The 22,519-nt window shown below is 34.2% G+C and overlaps 2 protein-coding genes across 8 annotated transcripts in view; one reads left to right on the top strand and one right to left on the bottom strand.

Moving 5' to 3' along the window:
* Positions 1-2,980, bottom strand: part of LOC127832345 (4-hydroxybenzoate polyprenyltransferase, mitochondrial-like) — a 45,848-nt gene extending 42,868 nt beyond the window's left edge. For 2 of the 5 annotated variants that reach the window (XM_052357765.1, XM_052357766.1), the window contains exon 1: positions 2,634-2,781. The gene's annotated coding sequence lies outside the window, so the exon portion shown is untranslated. Of the gene's footprint in view, positions 1-2,633; positions 2,782-2,841 lie in introns of those variants that run through there. The other 3 variants (XM_052357764.1, XM_052357763.1, XM_052357767.1) reach the window with 3 other exon arrangements.
* Positions 2,791-18,894, top strand: LOC127832346 (uncharacterized). 3 transcript variants are annotated; one of them, XM_052357770.1, is made up of 14 exons: positions 2,791-2,939; positions 4,659-4,780; positions 7,003-7,095; positions 8,736-8,816; positions 9,097-9,165; positions 9,629-9,754; positions 10,456-10,515; positions 11,233-11,305; positions 12,375-12,441; positions 12,649-12,739; positions 13,800-13,894; positions 14,635-14,795; positions 15,415-15,489; positions 15,991-18,894. In XM_052357770.1, exons 2-14 carry the CDS (start codon positions 4,664-4,666, stop codon positions 16,191-16,193), a joined length of 1,311 nt encoding a protein of 436 aa, XP_052213730.1. In that variant the 5' UTR covers positions 2,791-2,939; positions 4,659-4,663; the 3' UTR covers positions 16,194-18,894. The 3 variants fall into 3 exon arrangements, with proteins under 3 accessions (XP_052213730.1, XP_052213728.1, XP_052213729.1); XM_052357768.1 differs by lacking the exon at positions 2,791-2,939 and adding an exon at positions 2,960-3,130; XM_052357769.1 differs by lacking the exon at positions 2,791-2,939 and adding an exon at positions 3,161-3,571.
* The last annotated feature ends 3,625 nt before the right edge of the window (positions 18,895-22,519 follow it).

Genomic DNA, 22,519 nt, shown 5'->3' with positions numbered 1-22,519 from the left:
GTATTCAGTTTAAATCGGTTGCGAAGATGCTTCAAAGGAAGCTCTAAGATAACAAACCACACCCCACATTATAATCCCCTCTCAAACCCCCCTACCCCCTACCCGACCCAAAAAGATTTTTTTTCTTGGAAAGATGGTTAAAAAAACAACAACAAATATTTATTTACTTTATTTTTCAAGGACCGTCCAAACTTCCCACCCAAGCTATTGCTATTAAACCATTTGAATTGAAAAACTCCTAACTTCAAGGAGATAAATTCAAGGAGATCAATTAACCTTGTACAGTTTTTAGCTTAATTGCATTTTTAAATTGACATTACAGATGTATTTTGATCTTGTCTTTCACTCAAAAGTCCTCCATTTGTTTACAAAAATGAAAATTATCAGAGCTCATAAGATACATGATTTATACCCCCAAATGGCCTCTCAGCTATGGTCAAGCGCAAATAACTTTAGAATATGTGGATTACCTGTAACAACAAGAGCTGTGTTCGTGACACACAATGCCCCCTACTGCGCCGCTTTGAAGCCATAAATTTGACCTTTGACCTTGAAGGATTACCTTGACATTTCACCACTCAAAATGTGCAACTCCATGAGATACGCATGCATGCCAAATATCGAGTTGCTATCTTCAATATTGCAAAATTTGACCTTGACCTTGAAGGATTACCTTGACCTTTCACCTCTCAAAATGTGCAGCTCTGTGAGATACGCATGCATGCCAAATATTGAGTACCTATCTTCAATATTGCAAAATTTGACCTTGACCTTGAAGGATGACCTTGACCTTTCACCACTTATAATGTGCAGCTCCACGAAATACTGCAAAATTTTGACCTTTGAACTTGACCTTGAAGGATGACCTTGACTTTAACCTTTCACCACTCAAAATATGCTCCATGAGATACACATGCATGCAACATATCAAGTTGCTATCTTCAATATTGCAAAATTTGACCTTTGACCTTGAAGGATAACCTTGATCTTTCACCACACAAAATGTGCAGCTCCATGAGATACACATGCATGCCAAATATAAAGTTGCTATCTTCAATATTGCAAAATTTGACCTTTGACCTTGAAGGATGACCTTGGCCTTCACCACTCAAAATGTGCAGCTCCATGAAACATCATTTTGAATGATAAATAATCATATTTTAATGAAAAATCAACTTTTCTAAAAAAAATATGTTCATTATCAAATATATATATAACAAGGTATTCAACTCGAAATCAACCGAAAACAAGGTGCATAGCTTTGATATTAATCAGTGAAAACATCATTTTGAATGATAAATAATCAAATTATAACACAAATCAACTTTTCTATAAAAAAAAAATCACTATCAAATATATATATAACAATGTATTCAACTCGAATTCACCCGTAAACAGGGTGCATTGTTTGAACAATCATTACTTTATCAATTTTGCATCAATGTTCACGAACCCAGTCTTATTCAACGCAGAAATGAATTTCCTTTCTGGATATGTATATATCTTGTTATATTTCTTCACATGCTGGGTCAAATTTTAAGAAATAAAACGATTAATATCATAGCCACACGCTAATCACCTGTGCTTTGTAAGTGTCCAATAAAATTCAAATAAAATTTCCAGCGGCTAAACACGAATGAATACACTTCATTTATTCCATTGACTGATTTGAGCATACCACCAGAACATGGGAAACATGACCGCGTCTTTGTAACACTGTTTTACTGCATGTTCAGCATGAAACAATTTTATTTTATGAAAAGGCTTGATAGATAGAACAGTTTTACACTCAAATCTCAAATCAATACAGTTTGTGAGTGCACCTTTTATTTTTAGAGGATTGCCAGTGCCTAGAGCGTTTGTACTTAAAAGCTATGTTCTCATATTTAGTAATTACTTCCATATTCCTGTCTGTGTACTAATATATTTAAGGTCATAAAAGTATCGTTTTTTTCCCTATCCTGATATTCGATTTGGCAAAACATTTAACATGTGAAAGTATACAATTTTAAACAAGCCATGGCCTCACTTTAATGCATTGCATTCCAACCCGCAAGGTATCAGGGTCAGTTTGCGGTCAGTAAAATAATCCTTATATACTAAAGACGCTATCGCGTGAACAAGGTGAACTGCAATTTTCTTTAGACCAGAAATATGTTAAATGAAATTATAAAGCAATATAATTATGTTATGGTATGGTCAATAATAGATTATTTATGTGTTTTCAACAGTACCATGATGAATATTATTTTTGATTAATTTAACAAGAATTATTCCACCATATTGACTAATGTATTAAGCATAAGCGCGATGATTCTCGATACCATTAATAATCGAATCAAATAGCAATGCCCTACAAACCACTAAAACACGTTTGTTCGAAGAACGTGCGTTACCTGTATATTTTATAAATATTAAAAATACGTAGGGATACTTCGCTACATTTTAATTTCACTTCCATTCTTCTTTTGGATTTCTGTTTTGTATCTATAGATTTATGACCAGCAACATGTAATAATGTAAAAATAAGCCGCAAAAACTCTGGGTAACATCATCTACTGTGTGTGATTCAGCTAAAAACTGCACAGAAAAAGACATTCACTATCTTTGATCTCATTCATTGAACTCTTTACCTTTCACCAACTCCAACTACAATCAACGCCGTATAACTTTTTTTAAAGATATTTCTTGTTAATTTTTTTTGGACTGGCCCCTGTGCCTAAAACAAACGTCTTATGTGGACATATTTACTTTAGTGATGTGTAACCTTCCAGTGAAAAACGTGAACTTCCTAATAATAAGTTCAGAACTATATAGCATTTTTAGCCCACGTTTACTAACCGCTCGTGTGCATGAGACTATGTCTTGCGTTTTTACTACGAAGACAGGGTAACATTTCTCCTGATGATTGTTCGGTCAAAGGTCGGCCTTAGGTCAAGGTTGTTCATTTGCGATTGTAACAAAATACTTTATATTGTTTAAGTTTACAACAACAACAACAATAACTTGTTTGGGCAAGAAGTATTTCGATACAAATTGGATTGTATTCACAGTTTACCGAGCTTTCTAAACATTTCTATATTTTTTCATGTCAAAATAGTTAATTACCTGTTTATACATTTAAACAACGGTAAGAATCCGCATATAATTATTTGAATAGTAGTCGGACGTATTATTCCGGATACGTAATGGGAGGGTTCCAAATTTGTTTGTAGTTGTACAAAAACTTTCCAATCTGAAAACATATCGTGCATCGATCATTTGATTATCTATCTATCTATATATACTGCCAAGCGCCCTTTAGAGCATTATAGGCAGAGGGACATTATCGAGTCCGTTTCCTGGGAAGAACCAGTACTAGGTGTCTAGGGAGGAGATAATGAGAATGCTCCCCGAGTCTGTTTCATGCGATTTTTTTAATAAATGTATGTTATTTTAGTCATTCCTGGCGGTACGCTAAGCCAGCAACCAGGAACTGGAGGAAGTCACAAACTCACCAAAGAATTCATACATTTTACAGGGTTGTTAGTTGTCCAGATTATTCCAGAAATCTGGATATGAGCCATCAAAGGTGGATTTTGGGATCAGAGTGAATCTTAGGGTGCTCCCAATTATATGAAAGTGGCTGAAAATAGCAACATATAGGACTTGCTCAACGCCTTTTAATTTTTTAATACAAGCTGCATTTAATACATAGGCATATGCTGATAGTAGTCATCACCCAAAATTTTATATAATATACTACTAGAGGGTTAAGCACCCTAGTAAATCTGATTCGTTTTTTTGAAGGGGGTGGGGCATAGGGACAAGTCTTGTGAGTGCGCGATAATTAAAGATTTTTTTAATAAAGCTTCTTCCACATTCACAAAATTTGTGCTTGGTGCTGGCACCAGCGTGAACAGTAACTGACAATGCCTCTTCACTACTTCCGAAACTTACAATTTTATGAAATGTTGCAAATGTTGGCAGTCTTGTAATTTTAAATTTCTGATTAGCAAAGTAAAGCATTGCAATTGTATATTTTGAAACAATATATGTTTCAAGTTAACATGTATATTGTTTGCTTATAGCTTTATTTTCTTGTTACAACTGGTTTTCATTTTCTGCAGTCTAATGATATGCATTATTGATTTGTTGTGCAAAAGATGTATCTATATATGTTTTCAGACAGTCGTTATCCGATACCGCATGTAAATTTTACTGTTTTTGAGACGTTTTTTGTAACATTTCATATCATGATGAATACACATGCAGTGTTATGTTAACTCTCTATAATATTTTGCATTTTACTCTCCAGAAATTGCAACTAGAAAGACTGTAAAAGAGAACAAAAAGCTTTCATGTTATTATTCAGTGTTTTTTCCACCACTTTGGGAATCAGGCCTTTGCTCATTGTGTGACTAAAATTGGTTATTGTAGTTTTTGCTTTCGAGTACTTACAAATTTAGGATAGGGTTTTTAATACCATAATTATTAAGGTTCAAACCATATAGCTGCATACGGAATAGACTAAATATGACATTTTATTTCCTTTTTTTCGAAAACCTTCAATTGGAAACTTTAAGTGCTGTAGTCATTTGGGAAAAATATATACTTTTTGACATTTGAAATTGGGACAAATAATTAACCAAATACACTACAATACTAATTCATTTCAGGTAAAATGCAGTTCATGAAAATAGATTTAAAGAATCCTCTTCAGAGACGACAGGTGCTGGTGTTTAGTGTTGGATGGCTAGCCTATGCCTCCACATACTGCTTGAGAAAACCGCTTGGTGTGGTAAGCATGATTTTTGATGACACCTATTACAATTTTAATAAATACTACATAAAGCACATTGCCTTTTACTAAACCGAAAAAATACAACAATCAACAACATCATCTGCCATATCATAAATTAACCACCACCATCTAAAAGTGTTACAAATTATTTAATAAATTGCAAATGGGGTGAAATAACTGCTTCACTTTTACATGTTGTTACGTGTATGGTTGTTATCAGGACTGATAAAGAGATGAACTGTTCGGACTTAGCCTTTAGTTTATTGTCACTATGTTATGTTCTGAATTGTAAGGGTATCACGTTTAAATGGTCGCGTTTCGTGTTTTGCTAAAAAACGTTTACCAAGACAGGAAACGTTTAAACGAAAGTCAATATCAATATAATAAATATTAGGGTGCAAATAACGTAGCCGACTAGCCTAACGAAGTATATCGATGAGGAACTGCGAAATCCAAGTACTTGCGGTAAATTCGAGCTACCGATTTGGCAGTATTTTATTTCTGATTTACATTATTTTCAACGGTCTTTAAATTGTTTTTATAGAATGACGAATACACCTGTGGTGATACGTATGGTCTGGTTTATAATATGTTATGGTTTTATAGGACATCATCGCGCGAATGGAATATGCACTGAATATTACTTTTGGAAATAATTACTATTTTCCAGTTTGAAAATGCGATGGTACTGATGCTTTTTAAATGGACATAGGAATACCGTTTAAACGGTAACGTTTCGTTTATTTCATTTCGTTTTAACATTTAGAAAAATCTGTAAACGTGATACCCTTACTGAATTGTACTACAGAACATGTCACAGGGGTCTCGCGAGTGGGCAATGTGGGCGATTTCTTTGCCGAATTAATCTTAACTTCGCACATTAATTTCACGAAGGCGAAGTGACTTCTCCTCCTTTTAATGATTTACTTTGTGCCAGACATTGACTGATTAAAATCAATTTGATATGGAAAATTGTCACAGGAGGATTCTTAGCCATAAGTTGCCCCATATACAGGTGATGCAAAGTTGAACATTCAAAAGAACAGTCTGGAGCTATTACACTTCTTGAAATTGTTAATGGATGATGCCTTGATTAATTGCCTTCTGCTGGCTACCAATAATCATGATTCAGTTAAATAGCCCATTAAAACAATACTCAAGAATGATCAAATGGGAAGAGATAACCTAGCATTGGCAATACAAACATGTATGGGGCTCGTTTACAGGTCTTTATATCTCTGCTGTAAAATGAGATTTTAAATGAATTTTCAATTTAAAGCAAGTATTTGTAACAAAATATAAACTTGATTTAATGTTGAATTGCTTAAAATTTACAAGGAAGTTAAAAGATTCTGAACATTTCTGGTTTTGTTGCAATTGAAGTTTTAATTGATACACCTGTACAGGAAAAAAAATATGTTAAAAGTACCATCATAATTTACAATTAATGACAAAGAAGAAAATGTAGATTTTATACACATGTCATTATAAATGAAATGCAGCCTTTTTGAAATCCACCATCCATTTCAGTCTCTTTTATAGAAATTATTTCAGCAGTAATGAGGCTTACCAGTTATCACATAAAAGCATGTGAATTAAGTGTTTAATATATTAAATTATTAATTAAACTCAGTTTAATGTATCAATAACACAACATTAACACTTACCTGTGTGTGTTTGTATTTGTAAATGTTTTCCCCAAAAGTGCGAAATGAGAGTTGTTTCTGATTCATGATAATTGGCATGGTGTAATGAGGGGTATAAAATAAGTGAAGAGTTTACTGAACGCTGAACAGAAACCATTTTATCTTTTAGTTGCCTTACTTGCCCCTAATTTTAGCTGAAGGAGAACTCACTTCTCCCTCAAATTTGAACCTAGGCTGAGCCCTGAATCTATCTTTTGAAGCAAACTATACATAAAACTAAGTTCTATGATGCAAATGTACCATTTCTCCAAAAGATGTTACCACTTCTCCCTATTTTGGCTTTAGGGAGAAGTGACTTCTCCCTAAATTTTGAGCTTAGCTAGACCCCTGTGTACCAGTAAAATAATGACTTTGTTTTATTAAATATCAACAAAGATCAATCTTTTTATTTCTTTAAATTTTCAAAAGCATTACTATCTGTTTGTATGTAACAATTAGTAAATTGTATGTACATGTATACAGAAAGAATAATTTAAAAGAGTGTCCCATTCTTGTGAGTATTTTTTATTTCAGGTCAAAACAGATCTTGAAACTGAGTTGTTATTTACAAGAACTCAGTTGGGGTGGCTGGATACAGCTCTGTTATTACCATATGCAGTCATGCAGGTATACACAGGGTCAAAAACTAACAGTTTGTCCACATTTTCCACACATGTTCTTTCAATTATTCTTATGTAGCGGAAATATAATTTTTTTCTATGAATCTATGGCCCCACAAAATGTTAGTGGCCCCAACTTATTAATGTTCCTGTTTACATCTTCAGTTAGGAAGCATGTCAGCAAGGTTCAGTTATAATAATTGATTTGTTTCCAATTGACCATTCGTTGACTCCTAAAAATACAGATTAGAAATTTTATTAAAAAAACTTTTCTGCACAGATTATTTAACAGTTTTTATACCCCCATTACCATTGGTAATGGGGGCTATATAGGAGTCACTTTGTTGGTCGGTCGGTCTATCTGTCCCAAAATTTCATCCGATCTTCACCAAACTTGGTAAGAAGTTGTATCTAGATGATGTCTAGGTCAAGTTTGAATATGGGTCATGCTAGGTCAAAAACTAGGTCATGGGGTCACTTAGTGTGTTTTAAACTGAAAGTTTGTGCAGACCATAACTATGTCATTTATCGTTAGATTTTAAAATGACTTGGTACATTTGTTCACCATCATGGGACGGTGTGTCGTGTGGAAAAAGTATGTCGATATCTCAAAGGTCAAGGTCACACTTGGAGTTCAAAGGTCAAATGCTTGTCTGGGCCATTACTTTGTCATTTATTGAGAGATTTTAAAATCATTTGGCAAATTTGTTCACCATCATTGGACGGTGTGTCATGCGAAAGAATAACGTCGATATTTCCAAAGTCAAGGTCACATTAGAGTTCAGCGATCATAAATGTGCTTGTCCGGACCATAACTATGTCATTCATGGTAAGATTTTAAAATCATTTGGCAGATTTGTTTACCATCATTGGACAGTGAGTTGCACAAAAGAATTACGTCGATATCTCCAAGGTCAAGGTCAAAATTTGAGTTCAAAGGTCAAAAATGGCCATAAATGAGCTTGTCCCGGCCATAACTATGTCGTTCATTGTGAGATTTCAAAATCATTATGCACATTTATTCACTATCATTGGACGGTGTGTCACGCGAAATAATTACGTTGATATCTCCAAGGTCAAGGTCACACTTTGAGTTCAAAGGTATAAAATGGCCATAAATGAGCTTGTCCGGGCCATAACTATGTAGTTTATAGTGATATTTTAAAATCATTTGGCTCTTTTGTTTACCATCATTGGACGGTGTGTCACACAAAAGAATTACGTCTAGTATATCTCCAAGGTCAAGGTCACACTTTTAATTCAAAGGTAAAAAATGGCAATAAATGATCTTGTCTGGGCCATAACTATGTCATTCATTGTGAGATTTAAAAATGACTCTGTACATTAATTTTGTTCACAGTCATTGGACGGTGTGTCATGTGAAAGAATTCAAGAGTTCAAAGGTCAAAATAGCTATAAATGATAATGGCATAATAATTCTTAAAGATCGCCATAAATTAGATTCTCTTGTTTTGTGAAGACAGCATGAAAAATACTAGTAGTCTGTGTCAATGCGGCATGTGGGGGTATACATCACGTCTGTGACAAGGCTCTTGTTTTTGAATAACATTAATTAACCATAAAACTGCATGGATTTATTTTTAATAATCCGACTTGAACAGGCTATAATTGTATTCTCTTTTGAAGATGATACTGGGACCTCTAGGAGACAAATTTGGACCTCGCAAAACCTTTGGTGTATGCTTGCTGCTATCGTCTGTTTCCATGGTAACAACATATCATTAAATTACAATTCTCCTTTGTCATTGCTTAACTGTATACTTGCTGAGTTGCTGTTACTTCTTGGAATGTAAAGATTCAAAAAGAAATATCATTTACTTGTATGTACATCAATATTAGATCTACTTACATTTTAATGTTCATGGTTCCCACTGCTTTTGCTGTCAATTTTTTACATGCTATATATCTTGATAGCTATGAAAATTTAAATGGATGGATGTTTGATTTAATAAATATTGCCTTAATCATGGCTTATTTTTGTTTCTAGATCACTTTTGGATCCTGGGGCAGCTTTTCCATATTCTGTTTTTTGCTGTTCCTGAATGGTTCATCACAGGTAAGTAGTTGTGATTCCGTTGGAGTTTGCTTGTAAAGATATACATTTTATATTGGAAATTGGTACAGGTTAATTTACATTTTAAATGTTGGTAGTGTTTATTTTCAATTGTCACGTACGCGTAAGTGGGTTTAATAAGCTCATTAGAGCTTATGTTACCTGTTTGTGTATCCGACTTTGTAAATAAAATTTTCTTGACTTGACTTGACTTGTCAAATCTGACGTGTTTTATACTCAGATAAATCAGGTAAAAAATGTATATTCCATTCCCGTCAACATGTTTAAATGAATTTCTGTCAAAGAAAATAGTTTATCGTGAAATGAACATATTTTTTTATATAATTAAAGCTGATGCCATTTCAGTATACATTGAAATATTTTCAGTGGGCAGGGACTTACACATGCAGTATTTGAGTGGTATAACTGATTATAATGTTGAAGTATTTCTCTGTTCCCATTTAAGGCCCAGTGTTGGCCTAATGCCATGAAAGCGCTGGGCTCCTGGTATCCTGACAGTGTACGGAACACAGTGTTCGGGTTGTTTGGAACGTGTGCGTTTGCAGGTGGAATCATAGGCACTTCTCTTGCAGTGAGTACCTGAACATGCTCAAGCAAAGTTATAGTTTGCAGGTGGAATCATAGGCACTTCTCTTGCAGTGAGTACTTTGCAGGCGGAATCAAAGGCACTTCTCTTGCAGTGAGTACCTGAGTTTGCAGGTGGAATCATAGGCACTTCTCTTGCAGTGAGTACCTGAACATGCTCAAGCATAGTTATATTGCACATAATAGAACTTTTTATTACTTTTTACATTCATCTAAATTGCATATGAACTGCTTGTTGTTATTATATGAGGAGTGCGTACTGTACATATATGTGGTCATGTCAATATGTTCGGACAATGTAAATTCCTATCAATAAAATAAAATAAAATATGTTCCATTTAGTGCATTATAATTTATTTTTAGTGTTTGAAGTCTTCTATTATTTTCAACATTGGCTAGTCTAATAAAATGGCCCATACCAAGCTAATATTAAGTGCATATGTACATGTATCTGGCCAAAAAAATCTCTTGAATTTTTATCTGCAGTATCCATGGTAATATAGACAGTGATATAATATTTGGAAAATTAAATATTGCCATAACATTTTAATGACTTGTGTTTACTAAACTTTATCCATATGCCTGAGTGTTTCATTTTTTAGTAATTAGTGCTATTTTCTAGTATTACAAACGAATATTTCAAAGTGTTGGCCACAAAGTCATATGATAACTTTTTTTCCCCACCAGGTTTGGCTGCAGACTTCGTATGGATGGAGATCAGCATTTTTAACACCATCACTGATTGTGGTGAGTTCTATATTCAGGGATCATTTCTTTGTAAATTAGGGTCTAGTAAATAAACACCTTCCCATCTCCAAATAAGGATAATTGGTCGTAATTGGGAGAGATGAATTTCTATATCACACGTGACAAAATTATAAAAAATTACTAGAAAATGTGTTACTACGTTGTTAAAATGAACTTTTCCTGGGTGTTACCAGATAAATACTAATAAATTACAATTATGATTTCAGATTCAACCAATAATACACTACACAAAATTGTTTTAATGTTTGCCTATTACAGTGATTCCCTATAACAAATTTCATGGGTACGGTCTCATTCCTAAAAGCATTGAAACTCGTTGTTGGAGATCTAAAGCCATGATAGTAAATAAAACATGATTTTTATTTTGTAAAAGTAAAAAAAAAATGTGTTCACCCATTGAATATAAATGCAGTATATTTAAGCTTAGAGTCATGTATTACTAAACAAAAGGTCTAAATATGTAAGTGTCCATTTTATGTCATTTCTTTAAATGTTCTCACCAAAATCAGTATTTTTTTGTTCCCATATATTCTTTGTGTCTTCTATCCATTGACAAAGAAAAAGCAAGAAAATTGGTCTGACACAAAGCCATATTTCCATGGTCTTAATGTGATTATTTTAAGTTAGTAAAAAGGGTCCAATGCAACTTTTGCCATAAAAATACACTGTATGGTATCCTTTTGTAATTGTCTACAGGGCGCTTTAGGCATTCTGGTTTTGCTCTTCTTCCAACAACCAGAGGAGGTGAACATAGAAGTGCCGGGAAAGGGTGAGATAAGTTCGCAAATATTTTGAATTTATAATAATTTGTGATTTCAGTTCCATCAGCTCTTAATACCATTTTAGTTCAGTTTAAAAAGTGTCAATACTTCAATCGTTTGTCCTGTTACCATTTGTTATGCAAATATAGTAACCTTTTTCACATACAAACAAAAGCACAAAGCAGTAAGGATGTTATCAGTTATAACAGAGCAGTTGAAACCCGATGGCTCTAACTTCCTTGACTCAAATTTCCGGTTGGCTTGAACTCTCCTTAAAGCACCAATTTTTTGTTGCTATATATTCATATAAATTTCTGTCGGATGTCTTGAATTTGTGAGGCTTGAATTATCGGATGGCTCGAATTTTCGAGGCTTGAATTGTTGGATGGCTAAAACTTTTTTCACAGTCCCAGTAACAATGTTCATGCGTTCTTTTGTTCTTTTTTCTCGAACTCGTATCTTGAAGCATAAATGCGGGTCGAGAAGCGCTTGATTAAAAGGCACACCCTGATTTATACCCCACAGGTTGCAAATATGTCATCGACTAAATCGTTCATTGATTTGAGTAAAAGATAACACTTTGTATATGTATAAGTGGTTATGGATATTTTGTTTGTAAGTGATGTTTTTACGTTTCCGTAAATGTGCTACGTAAACGGCGCTGGTATTATTTTTTATATGATATTTGTTTGATTGTATGTGTAACTGAGTTAATGTATTGATTTATACAAATATACAGTAAAGATTAAGTTCTTATTAATTACAAAGCAACAAGTAGTAGAGAGTTGACGCAGTATGAATACTCTTCAACTGGAGATGCTAATTATGCAAATTCATGTTAGTAAACAAAAGTGTATTAGAAAACAGTTGGCTCAAATTCCGGATGGCTAGAACTTTTTTGTTGGTTCCTGCAAGTTTGAGTCATCGGGTTTTGACTGTATATTTTCTATATAAGGAATCCATGTTATTTATGCTTATTTATATGTTACACAAATGTTCATATGAGGAGCATAAATAAGAAAATTATACACATGCAAAGATTTTGAAAACTCATATTTGTTAGATTTTTTCTTCTAGTGCAAGCCACTCCATCGAAGACAAGTAAAACTTCAAACATTTCCACCTGGGAACTCATAAAAATTCCGTAAGTTGTACTGAAATACTAACTATTTAAAATATATATAATGTATATTATAAGCCCTTTTTATCAAAACCATAGCTTTTTATGCAAACACGTTTTTTCAGTACTGTGTCTTAAACCCAACAACAGTAAGGTAAAAGCCTTGTTTCAATTCACTTCTCAAGTTGGTTCAGTTTGGGGTTTAGTATAGTATTTTTGTGTTGTTTTCAGAATGCTGGTTGAGATAGCAGTGGCAGTATTCTGTTTGAAGGCCGTCCGCTACTGCATGTACATGTGGCTACCCATGTACCTTCTCCATCAAGTAGATACATATATTCTATTTTTATTTAATGATTTTTTATTTTTTTTAAATATGCTTTCGGATGGTTTATCGAGACATATCAGTGAATTAAAACTGATAATTCACTGTTTCAAACAGTGGAAATAAGCAGTAAAAATTATCGATAAACTGAGATATGACATTGTTTTCATGATGTTACGACATCAAATATCAAGACCCTTGTGACCACGAAATGTTGTTCTAAAAATTACTGGATAGTAATTCAGTAGACCTTGTATTTTACTGTTGGCCTTTAAAATGTTTGCTGGCAATGGCCGACCAGCTTTCACAATGTCTGTAGTAAGTTTTAGCTTAAACGATTTGAAAGCAATAAATTAAATAAAACGAATACAACCCTGAATGAACAAAAACATAAAACTGTCAAAAGTATTATCAAAATATTTAAACAAGCAATATACAATACAAATAATTATAATCCTGAAATAAAGAAAAACTGATCGATTGAAAGGAAATAGATAGAATTTCTGACATAAATACATTATAGTTGTTAGTGCTTATAATATACAAATGTTATCCTTAAACAATTGCATGGTAACTTATTTTCGAAGTTTTAGATGAGCGTTTGATTTTATATTATTAATTATTACATGTATGTAAGTGTGAGGTTCTCCGATCCCTCAAACAGGCAATGATCTCAGTGATGATCATTAGTGTTTACAGTTTGTGTTCTGTTATACGAATAGTGGATAAGAGCTTCTGGAGTTTATATTGTTTGCAATATTCAATTTATCAAACAATGTTAAATAAGGTGGGCTCCAAATGATTATGACAGGAGAATCACTGGAGTAAACCCTTTGCATGCTGGGAAAATTGTCTTCTGCTAAAATGTCGTCTGCTGAATTTCTAAAATAAGCATTTTCTTCGATTTAAAAAAAGAATACTATCAAAATAGCAAACAGTTTGGATGCTGATGAGATGCCACGTTCTGTGGCGTCTCATCTGGATCCAGACTGTTTGCAAAGGCCTTCAAAATTTGGTTCCAGCACTGAAAGAGTACAAGCCTGGTCTGGCTGTGTTTCAGTTGGAGTATACAAAGGGTCAGGCGGGACTGTTTTCCACCATGTTTGAGATTGGAGGGGTGTTAGGTAGTGCTGCGATTGGCTTTGTTCTTGACAGGTGAGCATAGGCTCAAGCGTTTTTTTAAATTATATCATAATTAAAAAAATATGTAGTTTGGTTATCTTCACAGGTGAATTGCATGGAAATGTATTTTAAGTGTTGTTTTGGCACATGAGCTAGTATATAATTTGATAAGGTTATTATAATTTAATAGCTAATAAAATAAAATATTTGATAGTAATATTATTTTTTTGCATGAAAATATTTTACATGTTTTTCTGTTTGGTAAACATTATTAGATCAAACAATTGAAAATACTTGCAGCATAATTTTGGCAAGTAACCTGTTTATATTGTTCTACCATAGCTGTCTTTGTTTTGCTCTGTTTAATAGCTGTGATATCCAAAGGTGGGAGGTGCATAATTGTGCAAGATAAAAGAGTGCATTTCAATTAAGACTAAATTTTTATACACGCTGAATCTGGTATAGATAACTTTATATTTAGTTTATCTCATTTTGTTTACTGTTCCAACTAAACATGCAGGTTTACTTCAACAGTTATTGTTTGTGTGGATTTTTTTGCTGCTTTTAACAGTATTTCAGTCAAATGAGCAAATGGTTAATTGAGCTACTTCTTGAACAAACTAAGCCTGTTCTAAGCTTGGTTACCAGTATGTTGCCAGGGCTAAGATTCACATTCAAGTTCCCTCAATAATGAAGTCAGCCCCTAACAACTGAGCTACCCAGCCTATTAGTTCACATGTATGTATTGATTGTAATCTGGAGATTTTCTGCAGGTGTTTCCGGGGTCGCCCGTTGCTAGGGACAACTTTCTCTGCAGCAGCGTCTGCTCTCAGTCTGTTCCTGTTCATGGTGACTGGGTCCTGGGGCGTGTTTTTCAACATGATCTTCCTGTTCCTGGCTGGGGCTTTTAATTGTGGACCTGACACAATCCTGGGTACGTTATTTATTCTATTCCTGTATTAAACTTCAATCTAGAGATGAATGAGTTTAAGCTTTGCTTACACTTGTTTTTGAATCCATTTTGAAATATGCCTTATGTATATAAGGAGAAATTAAACATTATTAATTGTATAAATAAATACATTTTTTAAACTACAATCTTAACATAGAGCAGTGAAAAACATGATGAAAGAAAAAAAGTAATATACTTGCTTTTTGCTGTACTATGTTCTCATAATAATTCAGGCTTGTCTGGCATAACGGTAACTTCTGGTTAAGCATACTGCAGTTACGCTTAAGTTCAGTGTCTATATGAAGTTGCAATTTTGTAACTATTTACCTTAACCCTTTTCCACTCAGATGCAAAGTGAAAATGGCTATGTGCAAACAGCATACAACTAGAACAGCCTCCGAGTAAGTCACAGCCTGTTCAGGTTTTATGCTGTTTGCTGCTTATCAGTATCTAAAGTTGGCATTGAAGTCTTAAAAGTTTGAATCTGCTAATAAAGGTCTTAAATTTAATTTGATTGTCTAAGAGACTAGAAACGGGTCAAAGTGTGTATCTGAGCTGGAAAGGATTAAATGAGGAAGCTCATTGGCTAATTTTCTGACAGGTGGTTCGATACCGGCTGAGTTGGGAGACGCAGATGGAAGGAACGCTGCTGCAGCTGCTGTAGGCATTGTTAATGGTAGGGACTTGGCCTTGGGTTGATGTTGTCAGGCGTACTGAGATATTAATGCACAGCAATTTCAAGATACTTTAAAGTTTACATTCAGATAAAAGATTTAGGGATGGTTTATGATATAAAGGGCAGTTGATTGTGCTACCTGTTTTAAGAGCATGAGCTCTTTTCTAAATTTAGAAACTCTGTTTCTGGAAGCGAATTATTTCTGTTCACAAAACTTAGTATCACACGTAAATTAATTGTAAATGAAATTGCTTGTGCATGTTTATATTTTAACTCATTAAGTTCAGAATCAGTGAAATTTTGGAAAACAAACATAATGTGCTGTTCTGTTATACTGTTATACTTTTTATCTATTTTGTATACTTTGTAAGTACCAGTACTGGAAGTTTTAAGCATAATGAAAAGATTCTTAACATAATGGAAATATGATTTTATACACAATTTTCCTGCATCATAAAATAGCATTTCATTCACAAGGATTTCCTGTCCTATTGACTCCAGGATTTGGCAGCGTGGGAACATTCCTGGAAGGACCCATCATTGGCATGATTGCCACATTGTATGGCTGGTCTGGAATGTTCTACTTCATGATCGTTGTGACGGCCCTGGGAAGTTTTGCCGTGTTCCGCGCCTCTGTGATATATGCACGTCAGCCAAAATCCATTCCTGATCTGATTCCTCTCACAGACGAAGAGATGGTTTGAAACCACCTTGATTTTGCATCGTTTTTCAATTTATTGTGTTTTACAATAGCTTGACTTAATTTCCTCAAACATTGTTATGATATTGCATTTTAATGACACAACATTATTCCATTAATTTAAGACTGTTTTTAGCTCACCTGAGCACAACATGCTCATGGTGGGCTTTTGTGATCGCTTTTTGTGCGTTGTGCGTTGTGCAGCGTCAACATTTGCCTTGTTAACTCTCTAGAGGCCACATTTATTGTCCAATCTTCATGAAATTTGGTCAGAAGATTGGTTTCAATGATATCTTGGATGAGTTCGAAAATGGTTACGTTTGCTTGAAAAACATTGCTGCCAAGGGGCGGGGCATTTTTCCTTATATGGCTATAGTAAAATCTTGTTAACACTCTAGAGGCCACATTTATTGTCCGATCTTCATAAAACTTGGTCAGAAGATTCATCCCAATAATATCTTAGACGAGTTCGAAAATGATGCCGGTTGGTTGAAAAACATGGCCGTCAGGAGGCGGGGCATTTTCCCTTATATGGCTATAGTAAAACCTTGTTAACACTCTAGAGGCCACATTTATTTTCCAATCTGTTTTTAGCTCACCTGAGCACAACATGCTCATGGTGGGCTTTTGTGATCGCTTTTTGTCCGTTGTGCGTTGTGCAGCGTCAACATTTGCCTTGTTAACTCTCTAGAGGCCACATTTATTGTCCAATCTTCATGAAATTTGGTCAGAAGATTTGTCCCACTGATATCTTGGATGAGTTCAAAAATGGTAACCTTTGCTTGAAAAACATGGCTGCCAAGGGGTGGGGCATTTTTCCTTAAATGGCTATATATGGCTATAGTAAAATCTTGTTAACACTCTAGAGGCCACTTTTATAGTCCAATCTTCATGAAACTTGGTCAGAAGATTCATCCTAATAATATCTTGGACGAGTTCGAAAATGATGACGGTTGGTTTAAAAACATGGCCGCCAGGGGGCGGGGCATTTTTCCTAATATGGCTATATATAGTAAAATCTTGTTAACACTCTAGAGGCCACATTTATTGTCCAATCTTGATGAAATATGGTCAGAAGATTTGTCTTAATGATATCTTGGATGAGTTCGAAAATGGTTACGTTTTCTTGAAAAACATGGCCGCCAAGGGGCGGGGCATTTTTCCTTATATGGCTAAATAAGGCTATAGTAAAATCTTGTTTACACTCTAGAGGCCACATTTATTGTCCAAACTTCATGAAACTCTGTCAGAAGATTCATCCCAATAATATCTTGGATGAGTTCAAAAATGATGCTGGTTGGTTGAAAAACATGGCCACCACGGGGCGGGGCTATTTTCCTTAAATGGCTATAGTAAAACCTTGTTAACACTCTAGAGGTCACATTTATTTGATGATCATCATGAAACTTGGTCAGAAAATTTGTCCCAATGATATCTTGGATGAGTTCGAAAATGGTTTTTGTTGCTTTAAAAACATGGCCACCAGCGGCGGGGCATTTTTCCTTATATGGCTATATATGGCTATAGTAAAACCTTATGAACACTCTAGAGGCCACATTTATTGTCCAATCTTCATGAAATTTGGTCAGAAGATTGTTCTCAATGATATCTTGGATGAGTTTGAAAATAATTATGTTTGCTTGAATAAAATGGCTTCCAAGGGGCAGGGCATTTTTCCTTATTTGGCTATAGTAAAATCTTGTTAACACTCTAGAGGCCACATTTTCTGTCCGATCTTCATGAAACTTGGTCAGAAGATTCATCCCGATAATATCTTGGACGAGTTAAAAAATGATGCTGGTTGGTTGAAAAACATGGCTGCCAGGGGGCGGGGCATTTTTCCTTCTATGGCTATAGTAAAACCTTGTTAACACTCTAGAGGCCACACTTATTTTTCGATCTTCGTGAAACTTGGTCAGAAGATTTGTCCCAATAATATCTTGTTATCTCAGGTGAGCAACTTTGGGCCTTTCAGGCCCTCTTGTTGTTAAGATAAAATCAATGTAATTTTATTCCACTTTTTGTAGAATTGCTCACTTGAGCTCCTAATGCTAATGGGAATCTTTCAAGATGCAGGGATATCTGTAGTCAGTGTGGTGTTTCCCTTGTATGTTTATATTTAAGTTCACTTTGTAAGATAAATAAAAACTATGTATTTTATTATCTATTCTGCTGAAAGTGCCTTGCCTCAAAATGCTTGGACAAAGTGATTATTGGGCCATTTTGCATTTGTCATGACAATATAAATAGTTATCAGTAACAATATTATTGTCCATTTCCATAGCCCAGACAAGAAGGAGTTATCCAAACTGCGTAAATTATATTTAAAGCCCAAGTACTAATATATTTAAAAGTACGAAGACAAATATCTTAATGTGTACACTTTACTAAGGTCCAAGGTATGAGATTAGTGCATTAGAAACTTTAAATTACTCGATATAGAAATTATCATTTTAATGAATAACTGTGACAGCACATTAAGGAAGATGCATAGGCATTCAGAGTAAAAAATGTGGGTTTATTATGTAATTACTTATTTTTGCGACAAATGTTTGTGTAACTGAAAAGGGATATTCGAACATGTTTAACAGAAGTTTAATGTGTTTTGCTGCGAATATAGATACCACGGTTAATATCAAATTTGTTTTAAAATACAGTATATTTAAGTGATTGAGATTTAAGAGATTGTTAATATGAGAGGCTAATAAGCATCATTTGTTTTATTTATGTTTACTGTGATATTATAGAACTCTTAATCCTTCAACATTCCATTTGAATCATGAATGCTAAAAATGATGAATACTCCTGATGATTGGGTTATTGGTTGATAAATGTATGCTGCGTGGTTATTGGTTGATAACTGTATGCTGCGTGGTTATTGGTTGATAACTGTATGCTGCGTGGTTATTGGTTGATAACTGTATGCTGCGTAAATAGTCATGTTTGTGCCATAAATCTGTCTTTTTTTTGAAAGGGCAAAACTATTGATTATTTTCTGAAAATGTCTTTTGGGTGGCAAAAATCCTATGATCTTTTGATTAATTTGGTTTTGGTCTTATGATATAATTGTGGTGAATGTGCATTCTTGCTTAGTGTACGTCAAAATATTTCTTTTATGGGTTTTCAGAATGTTTATGGGATTAAAGCTCTGTCATTAGGCACATTATCCAAAGATGTCAGCAATCAATTTTTTCTCTTTTTTCCCCTGTGAACATTTACATACATGGGACTATTTTAACTCAAATCCTTCTTTATGTTTGGAATATATTTTTTAATATTTATTTGTAAGGAAGAGTCTTTGTTGTAAATTAAATTATTTTTGTTACCAGAAGTTGTTGGATGGTATTTATTTTTGGTGTCGTGTGTACATGTATAATATGTCGAATTCTTTGAATAGTAATAAATCATTTGTTAGTAAATTAGCATTCTTAATCATTTGAGTATTTAAGTTACTTCATAATCCATATTTATGTGAATGTTTTAATCAAATTATGTATCGATTTTGTATTGTGTGTTCTTTTGTATCTATTTTGGATGTTTGTGTATTTTACCATTTTGTATTGCGGTATATTCGAACCCTGCACATTTTTGGCAGGTGCCCTATAGTTATTATCATGCCTGTCAATTAATTCGTTCCTCTGTCTCTGTTCCACATTTTTTATATTGTTCTTTCATGAATGTCAATACTTTTATAGCTATTAACCTTAATGTCGGATTGATCTCACAGGAGGATGTACAGGGCACAAATAACATTACTCTGACATGGAGTTATTGCCCTTTGTATTTTTTTAAATTTTATGACACAAAGAAATTTCACACTGCTTATGTGTTAGCAAATAAAATTTGAGTTATCTTTTAATTGTCCTGCTTACGAAATGACTGTTAAATGTGTATGTTTTTTTATATTTTTACATTGTCTTATTTTCTTTTGAATAGCAAGTAATATTTTTATGTAATAATCATGTTTTAAAGTCACATATCCTAAACCCTCTTACTTAAACCATTTTTATTTCAAGTTATTTTCTTGCTAAACATGCATGTCATATATTTATGCAAATCTATTCATTGACTTAAATAAACTTACCAGTACTTGTTTTATTTGCTTCGTTCCTTAATTCCTTAATATGGTTCTGGGGTAGTACATTTGGCTACATTCAGCGTATACTGTAGGTTGGGCAAAATAATAGATAGACAGCAAAACGGTACTATATAGATCATCCTTTGTATTAACCCTTTCAGTGCGGGAACCGAATTTTAAAGGCCTTTGCAAACAGTTTGGATCCAGATGAGACGCCACAGAACGTGTCGTCTCATCAGGATCAAAACTGTTTGCTATTCTGATAGTATTCTTTGAAAAAAATCTAAGAAAATGCTTATTTTAGAAATTCAGCAGACGACATTTTAGCAGACTACAAATTTCCCAGCATGCAAAGGGTTAAGCAAATAATTTCAAGTATCTGAAATTCTTCATTGTTCTCACTTCTTACAAATCACTTTTTGCATTCCACCCTAGCACAAAATGCTAATGGTCGCCTTTTGTGATAATCTGTTGCCTATCATTAACATTGACCTTGAGAACCCTCTATAGGTCAAATGTATTGCCCATTTATTATGAACATTGCTCGCAATATTTGTTGTTATAATATGTTTACAGAGTTGGCAAATAGTTTACCTGTATCTTAATTCACAAATTCCAGCCATTATTTCTCATAGTTTACCTGTATCTTAATTCACAACTTCCAGCCATTATTCCTTCAACTCAGGGGAGGCCTCATTATGCCCCTTTTGTTACTGAAATTTTATTTGATTCCATGATTCATTTGTTGTTTTATTAACATAGAAAGACCAAAAAACTGGTCTTGAGTAACAAAAGTAAGTTCTACTTAAGATGTTCCAACATTGTGCTGGTTCTGGCCCTTCGAAGAAGAGGGGGTATATTGTTTTGCAAATGTCGGTCGGTCCGTCCACCAAATGGTTTCCGGATGATAACCCAAGAACGCTTTGGCCTAGGATCATGAAACTTCATAGGTACATTGTTCATGACTGGCAGAAGACCCCTATTGATTTTCAAGTCAAAGGTCAAGGTCACAGTGACTTGAAACAGTAAAATGGTTTCCGGATGATAACTCAAGAAGGCTTAGGCCTAGGATCATGACACTTCATAGGTACATTGATCATGACTGGCAGATGACCTCTATTGATTTTCAGGTCACTAGGTCAAAGGTCAAGGTCACAGTGACTCGAAACAGTAAAATGGTTTCCGGTTGATAACTCAAGAAAGCTTAGGCCTAGGATCATGAAACTTCATAGGTACATTGATAGGCAGATGACCCCTATTGATTTTCAGGTCACTAGGTCAAAGGTCAAGGTCACAGTGACCTGAAGCAGTAAAATGGTTTCTAACATATTCTCACAATGGCTGCCACTACAACTGACAACCCATTTGGGGGGCATGCATGTTTAACAAACAGCCCTTGTTTATAAATATAGGTTATGATATATAGGATCTGGCACAAGTTGTCATATCATACCATATTTTATTAAACGAGTTCAGGAATTTTGTTAGTAAGCGAGCCTTTTGCGAGCTTACTAACGAATTTCCTGGACGAGTTTAATAAAATATGATATGATATGACAACGAGTGTCAGATCTTTTTTATCAAATGCTTTTAAATGAGCAAATTAAATAAATATTTATGCAAACATAATGATTAATCCCGAATGTTGTTTACATTTCGTGACGACATTTGCCGTTGCAACGTCATTTCAGCAAAATAACAAAATGCGATTGGTCAATAAACGAAAACTAAGCCAATGAAAACGCTTAAAAATGTTGTATAACACATGTGTCATAAAAAAAAATATGTAATGGTTGTATTACATGGGAAACAGGGTATAGCATGTGATAACATAAAATAACTTGTTAAAGTTTAATACCCGGTAAATGTTTGCTAATATGGATGTTTACAAAATTTTCACCTTTGTATAAAACAATTCACAAACAACAGGCTTATAACTGGTACATTTATTTAGAATATCACATTTCACATATTTTACTTTTTATGCCCCCGGATCGAAAGATCGGGGGTATATTGTTTTTGGCCTGTCTGTCATTGTATGTGTGTGTCCAAACTTTAACCAAAACTTTAACCTTGGTCATAACTTTTGCAATATTCAAGATAGCAACTTGATATTTGGCATGCATGTGTATTTCATGGAGCTGCACATTTTGAGTGGTGAAAGGTCAAGGTCATCCTTCGAGGTCAAAGGTCAAATTTATGGCTTCAAAGCGGCGCAATAGGGGGCATTGTATTTCTGACAAAGACATCTC

Source organism: Dreissena polymorpha, chromosome 5 (assembly GCF_020536995.1).
Source record: "Dreissena polymorpha isolate Duluth1 chromosome 5, UMN_Dpol_1.0, whole genome shotgun sequence".
Classification (NCBI taxonomy): domain Eukaryota; kingdom Metazoa; phylum Mollusca; class Bivalvia; order Myida; family Dreissenidae; genus Dreissena; species Dreissena polymorpha.
The sequence above is the reverse complement of the archived record's forward strand: the minus strand, read 5'-3'. Positions and strand labels throughout refer to the sequence as shown.